The sequence below is a fragment of the Empidonax traillii genome, unplaced genomic scaffold, assembly GCF_003031625.1.
Source record: "Empidonax traillii isolate 1590-97213 ecotype Southwest subspecies unplaced genomic scaffold, ASM303162v1 scaffold591:size1139884, whole genome shotgun sequence".
NCBI lineage: Eukaryota > Metazoa > Chordata > Aves > Passeriformes > Tyrannidae > Empidonax > Empidonax traillii.
In genome coordinates this window covers 382,124-394,899 of record NW_020955784.1, presented here as the reverse complement: position 1 = coordinate 394,899, position 12,776 = coordinate 382,124, and the positions used below count along the sequence as shown (strand labels likewise).

Genomic DNA, 12,776 nt, shown 5'->3' with positions numbered 1-12,776 from the left:
CTGCTATAGTCAGCATGGGGCCCTGTGTTTACATTCCTGATTTTTCCACCCATGTAGTTAGACATGCAGTATTCTACTCAGTGTCTGCATGTAAACAGCCACATCAGATGTGATTTTAATCTTTTATATTTTGATGCACATCTTTACATATTCTTAAGATCACCATTTTAAAATCCAAAGACTTGATTTAGGTTAAATTATAATATTTTTCTTTAGATATATACATATTAAACAAAGTAAAATAAACTCTTTTCATGTTGTTGAGGTGTGATTAGCAAGTCCACAAAATATTGTATGTAAAAAAGAATCTAATTGTAATTAAAGTTCTGGGGTCTCTACATTTCAGTAAAATATTCAATCATAACTAAAAACAAGGGAGATTCTCATTTTTCTTTTGCAAAAACTGTGACTCAGAGTGAAAGAATATTTCATTTGTCCAATTAATTACTGGTCACTCATACTGTCATGAGATCTTAAAGTTGGCACAAAGGGTTTGAAATTGAGTTTGGCTGGCTGAGTTAACAGTTCATATAAGCCTTTTAAAAGCAGTCAGAGCAACCAAGCCCAAGGCAAACCTGGACCTGGCAGCAGCACTGCCTTTTGTTATGTCAGAGCACCGGGTTCCGAGACAGGATGGGCAATGGCAAGAGATGGCCAGAAGGCTGTGGCTAGCAAGTTCAAGACAAATGTTATCACAGATACCATATGCAAAGAGAATTTTTATTAAAATTCAGTAAAAATAAATAGATTAAGAAAGTATCTGCTGGTGGGCAGAGTGATGACATGGAAGAGAGGGAGAAGGAAGACGGGCACCATCCAGCACACATTCAGTTTTTGCAGGAAGAATAATAGAAATCTTTGGGTTTTCTGCCATCATGCTTCTTTCCTTCCCTCCTCTGATATAGATGCACCCATCTCCTCTTGAAACCTGATGAGAAATACAAAGGAAGCAAACCTTCCTATATTCCTAGCACAGAACAAGATTCTGCATTAAGGTCCTACTGCCACCTGCTTATCTGAACATGCAAAGCAAGTCCTCCGTAAGAAGGCAGGCTTATCTTTCAGATAAGACAGTTACTGAGGAATAAGAGAAACTTCAAAGCAAGAGCAGATGAGATACTGAGCAGTTCCAAAGTCAGCAGGATACTCCCAGCAAGTCCATAATCCCTAAGACTGATGAATGCTGCTTTAGGTTACAGGCGATAACACACTATTTGCTACAGTACAAAGATTTTGATTTCAAAAAAGAAACAAAACAAGAAATGCAAAACAACTTGCACATGGGCTGCGTCTGACAGTTGGAACATATTCAGCCAGTTGAATCCCTCTGTGTACTAAGTTAAGTGACTTGGCCTTATCTTCCTCCTCCTCCCTCTACAGCTGAAGAATTTTTTTTCCAAAAGGCACACAACATAAAAATATGGTCATTTCCTCTTTCTGGATGAAAGCACTAGAAGTCAGATACCAGTGCAACAGATCCAGGACACTAGCAATGTGTGAATAAACCCTTTCAACAGTGTCCTCTAACAGGAAGCCTCATGCTTCTTGCATGCTGATTAGGACCATAAGAAACAGCTACCAAGTAGAGCTGGACAAAAAAACCCACAAATTGAATGAATTGTTTTCATCTGGAAACTAAAACTGGTCTAAATGTTTCACAAGATGATGTTGAAGACCAGGGGCCTCAAAATAAGTTTCTTTAAGCAACTGAATAGAAAACTTTTCTTAGTCCATATTATGGACAAATGCTGCAGCTCAACCTTTCTCAAACAATGTTCTCAAAAACAGGAAATCAGAGAAAACCAGATTTGCGTGGTTGATTTGCTCACTTTTTTAGTCAACTAGCAAATTCCATTATTTTAAAAAATCTGAGTGGCTATTAAAACATGAACATGGTCTTTGATTATAGTCTTTTATATAATATATGAACTTCCATTTTTTGCCACTAGCTGGGTTTTGAATGGTATTCATGGAAAAGGATAAAAAAAGGCTGGAAGAAGAGGAATCAAACAAAGCATTCCTCTGGCATTTGCTGTAGAAGAAACAGTTGTTCCTTCCTGGTACTTCAGGCTTCATAAAAGTAGGATGCTTTTTGACCTAATTATTTAGGTACCTTGATCTTATTGTATCTTCCTAGTAGAGCCATAGTTTCAGGTGTGCAGGTCGATGACCAAGATTAGGGTAGGTCTTCAGAGAGTTGAATTTGCTAGAGAAATTCACAAAAATGACCCAGATTTCTAAAAGCCACCCTGCAGGCTCAGCCATTTCCCTTAGTAAGCGATAGGCTTACTCTCATTTGACATTGGCCACCTAAAATATGGAGACGTCTTAGCCTGTCACACAACTTCCTCCTACAGTCAAAACACAAAAATTGTCAGCTCCAGGTAGCAGTTCAACCTCTCCCTCCTAAAAGAGGGACCCTGGAAATGCTGCTCCTCCCATTAGCTAGAGAGGGAGCCCAGACAATAGAATAAACACTTAAGCTGGACACCACCCTCAAAGTCCCCAAACCAGAGTGCTTCAAAAGCTCTGGTCTGCTACACTGGTGCCTACCCAGCAGCTGAGCTCCTCCAGGAGCCACGTTCCAGCTGCAGTGACAGCCAAGGAAACACCTGGTAGGGTCTCTGATCTTTGGTGTGTGTCTTGCTACTCACAAGATCCGTGCCAGACTTCATTAGCATTAATGACAGACAACACAAATTACTTAGGTAAGAATGATTTGTTATTTACTGGGGCCATCTTACTTACTGTTATGATGTGGTTTACTGTCGGGAAGGGGCTGCCCTTGGGTGAAGCTTCAGCAGGACCGGCATCAAGGACAGCAGGTTCTGAAACGAAGGTAGCCTTTAAAAAAAATACACCAGAAACACATATTTTTATTCTGAATGCGGTTTAAAAAGAGCAATTCCCTCCCTCTCAGGTTACCATACAAATGCTTTTTCCTATTGTTATAAGTGGTTGCACGATGAAATCAATAAAATTGCATTTCTTGCTGTTCCCCATTTTTGATGAATTGTATATTTGTAGTGTTGATCAGTTCAAGAATAAGAAGTTGTAACACATAGTTTCAAGAGAAAAATGCTCATTATTTGTACCCAGATTATCTCTGTGGTCAAAATATTAGGATTCCTGTAGTACACCTGATTGCATTAATTCCTTTTCATCACACACACACACAAAAACCAGAGATTTTTTTTTTTCTGTATCCTTTAAACAGATGAATGATTCTGCCATCTTGTGGGAGATGGAGAAATTCTAACTATTTGTATGATAACGACAGCAGGGCACAACAGTATGGAACAGAAATTTCTTGTATTTTTCACTTATTTCAGTACTGATTAAGAGAACAGACATTAGCAACTATTATATTCCAAATAGCCCCAAAAATAACCTGACCAAAGGGGTTAAAGATACTGACTTTACCAGAAACTCTGTTCAGAGGGTAAAGCTTCAGCAACTAAAAATCTTAATTTTTTTTCCCCTGATCTGATTATGTGAAATATGTAAAGAATTATTTAAATTCACATCTGTTAAAATACCTTTCATATAAGAAAAATTGTAAAATTGTACAGAATTTTATCTATAATTAACCTTGTAAAAACTGTTAAACTAACATAGTACATGGATTACGGAACAAAATCCTCTACTAATAATTCTATAGCATAGTTTGACAAAATTAGTAGAATAATTTATGATTAAATAGTCTTAAGCTGACAGAGGTTGTATCTGTATTCCTAACAATTTAACAGACATACAATATTGTTTGCTCTATCCCACCTTAATTCAACATGGAGTATGCTGCGGTAAAGAGTATTCATTTAGGCAAGTATAAACGACAGTGTAAGAGAAGGAGCTGAAAATAAGTCATGGACCAGTTTCACTTCAAAGTAATTTTGTAGAGTCTCCCTTCCCACTCCACCATTCTCAGCAGATAGAAACCAAACAGTACGTCTAAAGTACACATCACAAAACTGTATATGTGCTCCTGGGAAACTCTGAAGATCAAGAGAGTGGCTTCTGCTGAGAAAGATGAGGCTTGAGGTGGAGCAGCCCGAGACACATCTATCGCTCGGCACTTGGCACCATAAGCCTCCATCAAGGGAGTTGTTTTGAGCTGTTCTCTCCCCATCGCAAATTACCTTGGGGAAACAAGCTCTTCTAGTTTATATTTCTTTGTTACAACAGCAATGAACTCATCTAGTAAATCTAATACCATGTCATAGGAAAGCTTCTTGGACCAGGTACAACTGCATTTGTTCTTACATAACTGCTTACTAAGACCATTATTGTCCTATGCGAATCAGTCATTTAAGTGAATAATATTTTGTTAAGCACTTTGAACATAAAGATCTGACAACCAGAATATAATAAGAAGGAATACAACAATTTAATGTCATTATAATTTCTTCATAATGGTAAGTATCTAAAAAGCTAAGGCAAGCGTAGATCTAGATCTCAAATTCCCCAACTCTGAGTGATTTGATTTAAAGACAACAACAAAGAACACACTCCTCATTGACAAACAACACATCTACCTCAGCCACTCTATCTCCTGCTTGTACCCCAGCCAAGTCTGATGGGCTGTCTTTTGGCAGCCGTGCAATCAGGATCCCCTGGTAAGACAAAAGAGAGGTTTTAGACCTGATAGAATTTCTTCCATTGTTCTTAGACATAAAAAGCAAATGGGAAGTAATTAATTTTCAAGACTTGGTGTTCTGTTGCCTCTATAAAATTAAAAACTAAATGCCTTAGCACATTAGCAAGACCAAAAAGGAAGTCTCCATGGCTGACACATACAATAATGAACAAAAGTCAGTAGCTGTTTAGACTGTGCCATAGGGGACATACTGGGAAACAAAGATTTATTTAAAAGATAATTCAGTGAGAAGTTCTGAGAAATACTTCTCTCAAGTCTAGTTAGCTCCTGAGAATGAGCAAATGGGATGGGAGAGCATGTGGATTGCCAAGGGAGTGACCCCAAACTGAGGTAGAAAATGGAAATTAGACAACAGTGTTTCAGCCATTAGGTTGCCTCTGGAAAATCACTGGTTTACGTTGGGTTTTCTCCCCAAAATCATCCCTCCAGAAGCTTCCCCATCAAAAGCTAGTGCCAGCTCCTACTTTGGGAAATAAGTTACCCATGTTTACCCTTGTTAGCTTTGTCATAAAGACAGTAAAGTTACATTAAGGACAACCTCAGAAAAAAAAACAGCAAAACACAACAGCTCAAAGAACTACTCATCAGTCTATTTCTAATGATCAGTAGATAAATTTTGAATAAGAAATGCACCTCATCACTGTCTTTACATGAGGGTGAGCCCTTTCCACCAGCAATGCTAATACCAAGGCTCCCCATTGGACTGCACACCGTAATGGTTACCTGGAAAAGAATTACAATGGGTAAGTACTCTGATTAATCAAAAACATTGCCAACATGAGCATTGAAAATCTACCTCTCACTCTGAACACCAGCAGACATGACCCTAGAGAGCTCAGCCCAGAGAAAAACGGTGCTGCGCTTCAACACTGGCACATGCAAGACTAGTCTTTACTTTCCAGTAACACCAAGAATGCATGATCTCTCCAGGGTTTAGAGTCATGCCAAAAGTATATAAGGCTGTTTATAAGGCTACTGACTACAGTTGCTTCCTAAAACCCACAGATTCACTAATGAATTCACAATGGCAACAATGCCAGTCAGTACACAGGAGAAGTGAAGAGTAAATATTATTTGATAAATTTATGAAAAATCTTTGCTTTTAACAAATTTATGCAAATTTAACAAATGTACGCAGTTACTCTTGGACATATAACATACTCATCTGAAGTTCCTAATTCCTAAAATATATGAAAAAAACATATCAGCCAAATGAAAATCACCCTGCCACATGTTGCTTAGACATAGCATTACCTGTATGCTCAACACTTCACAAGCCCGTGGCTGCCAGCAGTGCTTTGGTGACAGGTCCCAGCACCAGTGCCACTTTTGGGCAAGTTGCCTTTCCTGGTGCTGCATCCCATATCTCCTGCCCCACAGGCAGTCAGCAGATGTGCCCTGTACCGTCCCAAGAGACAGTCCATAAAGTATTTTTCCTCCTCATATCCTCCAGAGTATGCCAAGATGGGATATATCCATTGAGTTCAGACCATAGCTTTTTCATAACTTTCAGCCAAAATCGTGCAGTACTCATGGATAAATTTTCACTTGAACATTCCCACCCCTTTTCACCGGATGGAGGCTTTCTCATGACATGAGAGTAAGACCATGCCACTGCTCCAAAACCATGCACTAACGACTTAGCTGAGTACCCACCTGCACAAACTCTTGACTTAAGCTCACAATCCCAAAGCTAGGTATATATAATGAGATGCATGGAGACAAGGAAAGTGAGTTTGTCAGGTTTTTTCAATGGAAAATTCTTTTTATACATAAGCCAGGGGGAGCAAGGATGACCTTCAGCTTACTCTCTGTGAAAGGTAAGTCTCATGAAATTTACCATGCAATGTCCCCCTTCTATGAATATTTTATAAACTGCCACACACAAGAAGAGGACTTACCCCCCTACCTCAGACACATGGACTTCCCCACAGAAGCACAGAACCACCCCACCAGCAAGCCCAGCCCATGCAGCAGTTCAATACCTTTAATGGGGTCTGTGGCACATCCATCACCCTCAGTTCCTCTGGGATCCGGCTGCTCTCGCTGGAGAAGCTGCCTGCTGAGGAGACAGCTGGCTGCACCCTAGTGTTAGTTCCTGGAAGTGTCTTCCCTTTCATTGCCAACTTGTGCTTTTCTTGAAGAGTTGTTCTGGTATTTCTTTGATCTCTCACGCCACCATTGCTATCAAAGAGACTGCCAGAAAACTTGGAAATAGGTTCCTGGGGGTTAAAGATGAAAAAGGTAAACACAGCAAGGACAATACCTATGTGATGCACAGACCCTTCCCACAGTAACCTGGATTTGTTCCTCACTATCCCATTGCTGTATGGTAGCATTTGTTTCACTGAAGACAAAACCGTAACTTTACAGCAAATGTACGAGTATTTCTTTTACCATTATTTCTCTGGGCATGTTTTGCCCTTGACATCGGGGAACAGGGAGAGCACTGTGATTCGTACAGCCTTTCACTAGATCCCCAAGCACATGCACAAGCACATGTAACACATATATACCCAACTAAATCCTGCAATGCCCTACAAAAAGGACAGAGCATGAGAACAAGACTATTTTGGCCAGTCCCTGGCATCTCTGTAGCACTGAATCCTCTGTCTTAGGGCAAGGAATCACACACATGAGGCAAAGGAAAGAACTTTCCATACAGAAAATAAAACATTTCTCATAGTACCTCAAGGCTCACTTTCCATGTTTGGGAGCATAGGTGTGAGAGGGAAGGCAAGCCTATATCTCGCATCTGTGACTCTAGACTTTGTTTCAGTAATTGGATTGACTTTATTCAGTTGGAAATGGCAGTGAGTTAAGATCTGCAAACTAAACTGATTTAGGAATTCCTCTGGAAATGGAACCTCAAAAGTGAGGCATCCTGAAGCCTGCTTTGAAGCCTGGTTCTAGACTGCACCTCTGAGATGCTGTGAGTAACTGAAAAGGTCACCCTATGCTTAGCTAAACCACAAGGGCTTAAAAAGAGAAATAATTAAAACACATGCAATTAAAACACACGCACCAAACAATTAAAGCTTCAGACAAGTTTAACAGCAGAACACAGTGACATTTCCCAGCCATTAGTTATGCTTGGCAAAGGGTTAAATGAAATTCAGACAATGTCCAAATTGCGTTCATAGTTTATGAATGTTTTGTTTATATTTAGCTGATTTTTGCTCCTACTTTGATGGGTTAAGGTTGAATCAGACCTTCCTATTGCCCAAATCCTTCTAACTTCAATTGGCAGTAAAATGATACAGCAAACACAGATCAACATCTCTGAAAATAAGCCCCATAAGTGTTTTCCTAAGCTTGGAAGTTTAATCCCAGAAATAAAAAGCAGTGGCATTACCGTGAACATCTTTGCAAAAATCCCAGTAGACACTTTATTTTTCAATCTATATCAGTGCTTTCCCACAATCTCTTTTTGGTTGGGATAGAAAAAAGCATTGCCTACCCCAGGGAGAGCATACAAGGCGTGATTGCTTCCTATTTTCACTTAAAAGGGAATTTGTTTAGCTTTAACTCACATAAAACATTCATTATCTTTCTTCTGTTGAGAGAGATTCCTCTTTACAGTGCCAGGCTGACTAACCCAGACCCATCAGCAGTGCTGCAGTGCCACAGGGGCCAGGGAAAAAGGTCAGGAGCAAGAGCCAGGATTGGGGGTTGAAGGAGAGGGCACACCAGTGGCCCTCACAGGTGCTAGTAAGGAAGCAGAGGTCCTGGAAGAAGAGCAGGAGCCCAAATTTCCCTCTCATTTCCCAGCAAACATCAGAAGAAGAGACTGGTGAGCAATGCCCTGATAGGAAAAAGGCTGCAGCAGCGCAATCACAACTTTCTTTTCCCAGGTTGTAACCAAGAAGAGAGCCAGGCTGCCACACAGGTGACATCACCTGGCAGGTACAGGCTAGAGAAATCACAGGATGCACGTTTCCCAAATATCAGCATCCTGGAAGAGCACCAGCCAAAACTAAACATGCAGTGGAGTAGTACTGCTCACTTTTCTACCATCCAGTCCTAGGGAGACACTGAGCCTCAAGTGCTGCTAACCTCCTATTTACCTGAAAGAGATGGAGGGAGGTTGGTAATTGGGGATATAAGTAGGATTAAAGTAAAACCATATCTGTCTCATCATTACTCAGGTTATTCATTGTAACCTGCAAGTTGAACTGTACTCCTGAGGGTTGGATGGATGAATTGCAGGCAAAGTAAAGGAACAGAACATTGAACACGATACTGTACCCTCTGCACAAGCAAGGATGTGAGAATATAAGCAATGCAGCCTGCCACAAACCCAAAGTGCTCGGCTGCACAGCATTGCAAGCAGTTGTAGACTCTTGATGGATACACATTTTCCCTCCTGATTTCAAGAAGACTACCTACATCATCAGGATCCTCGAGTTCCTCTGCTTCTTGCTCAGGACTGCTCCTTCCTTCCCTCCATCTTCCACTAGCAGAGCTGAATTTGTACAGGTTACCACCACGAAAACTTTCCTTTCCTTTCAGTGAGGCCCAGCGAGAGCCCTGGGAGCTCCAGTTATGGCCACTGTACAGTTTAGGAGACTTGGGAAGCCACTTAATGGAGTCCTGAGGGGAAGATGACCAAAAAAAAAGGTAACAAATAGATTTTAAGAAAGTGATTGAAGTAAGTGCAGAAACTTGCAAACATGTAAATATTGAATTTCCCTTTTTTACCTTAAGAGGTACCTTCAGTCCCAGAGAGACACATTGCCAGTTAACGGGCAATACTGGTGATACAAAGAGCAAGCAAAGGCTGCTGAAAATAATGGAAGCCTTTATGGACTTACATGAGCATGGAACCAAGCCTACCTTCAGCATCATAAAGAAGAATTAATGATCAACAACAGTCTTCAATAAAGTGTACTATTAAGAAAACAAACAAGAGCACTTAGACCTTTAGTGACCATCTTGCCTCATGACCTGAGTTAAAAAAAACCTATTAAGTCACTCCCCTATTCATTATTCATTAAATAAAATGTTTCATTTGTTTAATGGTCCCAATAGAAAGTACAGCACCAAATTGATCTTTCAAGACTTGCTGATTTTCAAAGTGATTATATTCCAGTAATTTCAAAACATCCATTACTTATTTACATCCAAAATATTCTACCTCTCTCACTAATACACAGAAGTTCATACATGACAAGTGTCAAGGTTGTCTGTGTACCTTAATTTCACTGAACTTTAGAAGCCATTTTTCAAACTAACCTTTATCTTTCAAGTTTTCTTTTAATCTCACCTCTACATTTTCTTACAGTGATACAAATCCAATGGCAGAAAGCAGCTTGATGCCATATAAATATATGGCACATTAAGGCACATGTTCCAACGTGGCAGAGAGATGGAGAACACAAACTAACAAAAATAATTATCAACAAGCTTATGGTAGGGCTATCAGCAGCACACGGTGACCTTCACATTGTTTAAACAGATATTTGATTCAGATGTAACAGTTCTTTAAGTTCCCATTTTCCTTTTTAAATGCAGAATGGTTATGTTCGCACACATAACACACACACACAGATTTCTCACTGCTACCAGCAACTCAGATGTCACCATCTGTATAAGATCTAAGGTTGAGAAAGACAAGGAGGCAGGACAAGGCAGTTCATGTTGGAATACTGATTCATTTTAAGGTACCAAAGGAGCTCCCCTTGGGATTCTTAATTTCCTTTTGGTTTCAGCATGGCTGAAAAGACTAAGGAGTGCACAAGGACAGTATCTCAGCATCTCACTGGAAAACATTGTAGACCTTTCTGTGAGTCTTGAAAAGGTGATAACCTCAACAAAGGATTATTTGCATTGTACAAGGAAGGCATGATTGACCTCTGCAGGAAATTTTGACCATATTTTGAACTGCACTGACACTCAGTCATACTGCTATTTGCTGATAATAGCCCAAATTTATGGTTATTCTAAACTGCATTGCTCAGGACACTAGACCTGACTGTCAATTTAGTTGATCAATGCGAAAGCAGCACAAACAATCAGGACACAGCAGTAGATTCCATTTCTCCTGACTATTCAAAATGCAAGGCAGGATCCTGGTATTTCTTTATACTTGTCTTGAATAAGGAAACATAGGGTACCCTTAAACAGGAACTTTACTTTCTGTGAATATTAACTAGGGGAATAGCAATTCTAGTCAGACAGGTAAACAGCACACTAGGTTAAATTGTTTGCTATTGGTCTGGTCTGTTTTATTTCAGAATAGCTAATGTGACACCTCCCAACTCCCAGTGTTCACAGTACCTTCAGAGACACTTTAAATCCTTGTCAACGTTTAAGCAATTTCACCCTAAAAATAATTATAGGTACAGGGAAGCATTTAACTTCTTCAAAGGAAATATCTCATCTTTGTTTGACCTCAGTCCCTAATTCTAAACAACAGCTTCTCAAACCCAGCATGCCAAATTCTGTAAGAGCAGTAAAGGCTATTATTTCAAAGTGACAGACAGAGATTTTTAATTAAACTTATGCTGCCAAACACTTCATCATTTTAGGCATTCAACTGCAGTGGCAGCCTCCTGTATGAATGAGGAGCAAGGTGACGAGCATCAGTAGATTTTTCATTCCTATGCCCCTTGCAGCTCAGCTGGGAACACAGAGCTACACGGCACTCCTGCTCCGTGTCTTCTCCTATGGCAGGATGCTTTTCCTCATGCTGACATACAGCTGTAAGGAGAATTCAGTACCTGTTTAACACCTTCTGTAACCCAAGAGTTTTTAGTCTTCAATATTCTTTAGTACTTCAAAGTAAAATAGAAACCAAAGCACAATTCCAGGGCAGAACTCTTCACTTTTTCACTAGGTCTATACAGTACTGTGGATGGCCTTATCTTTATGAAAGTAGTTCCACAATTTGCTTACAGCAATGGCAAAAGATGGGACAGGACAATCAGAAATCTCTCTTAGCCTACGCTTGCACATGAGTGTTATACATTTATGAAATAAAATGGAGAAACAATGCCAGTGAATGCTGGTGGTGGGAGCACTGGCTAACATTACTTTGAAAACAAATCTTAATCCTCAGTTGTTTTGTACAACTTGATACTTTTTGATGAAAGAAAAGGATGAGGGACTAGAAATAAGAAGAGAGTGAACTTTTAATCTAGCGTTCAGTAGCAATATAAAGTAAGGAACAGAGAAATCCAGGGATGCTGGAATGCCACTGCCAGGGAGTTATGATGCCCATATGCTTTGCATCCTTTTGGACAAAGACAAGAGTAGCCAAGGTGCTACACAGTGCTGCAAGGTCTTAGCAAGGCCAGTTGTGTGCAGTTGCTTCAAGGAAGAGATGGAAGGTATAGCCCTATTTGCTATGCTTTAATGCAAAGCAACCCCTCAATTTGTTTGTTTTTTTTTACTGGATTTTGTTTTCCCTCCCAAAAATAAAACCAACTTCCTACTCTGATGTGTTAAAGAAAAGTGCTTTAGATGGGCAACAAGCTTCCATTATTCTTCAAGGTAGTTCAGCTAACAGACAGTAGATTTGTACTTCAAAAATAAAACTACCTTAAAAAACCTCCAGTAATGTATTAGCTCATTCTCATTATATTAAATACTAAAGGATCATGCTTTTAGACAAGAGGCTACTGGCAAATATCCTAATATTAAGGAAGAAAAATCAGTTCTCCTTACACAATTTTACAGATTATTGGTCGTCTTACTACCTAGGTAAGTTTGGAAGTTCTTTCTTGTGTTTCGCATGTGGGGAAGCTAAGACCCCAAAAGATGAAAAACATCATTGTTTCAAGTCATAAATATCAAACACAGAGTGAGATGCACATAGATTTACATTCTCTTAATAACTAGAACAAAACAAAAAGGCAAATTCAGTATTTATGACTTTATCTTCTTATAGGTATGTAGGCTGTCTAACACCGATGTTTTGTAAATGCAGAAGTGTTTGGAGAGAGAAAATATTTATCAGCCTAGAAGTTGTTATGTTCCATGGAAACACATTGTCTTCTCCCTTCATTGTTAATGATCCTAACTGATTGGTAATGGATCATTTTGCTTCAATATTTCAGCAGCAAGTCAAGCCCAAGGTGGGCTCCCCTTTCGCCTTCTTTCAATATGTTTTTCATCT

At 39.7% G+C, this 12,776-nt stretch overlaps 1 protein-coding gene across 1 annotated transcript in view; it reads right to left on the bottom strand.

Moving 5' to 3' along the window:
- Nucleotides 1–9,502, bottom strand: part of LOC114064889 (protein scribble homolog) — a 25,016-nt gene extending 15,514 nt beyond the window's left edge. Inside the window, exons 1-6 of the mRNA XM_027898310.1 lie at nucleotides 9,494–9,502; nucleotides 9,047–9,250; nucleotides 6,643–6,879; nucleotides 5,291–5,380; nucleotides 4,536–4,613; nucleotides 2,749–2,844 (exon numbers count right to left, since the gene is read on the bottom strand). Of these exons, the coding sequence (XP_027754111.1) occupies nucleotides 2,749–2,844; nucleotides 4,536–4,613; nucleotides 5,291–5,380; nucleotides 6,643–6,879; nucleotides 9,047–9,250; nucleotides 9,494–9,502 (714 nt within the window). The remainder of the gene's footprint in view (nucleotides 1–2,748; nucleotides 2,845–4,535; nucleotides 4,614–5,290; nucleotides 5,381–6,642; nucleotides 6,880–9,046; nucleotides 9,251–9,493) is intronic.
- Between the last annotated feature and the right edge of the window lie 3,274 nt (nucleotides 9,503–12,776).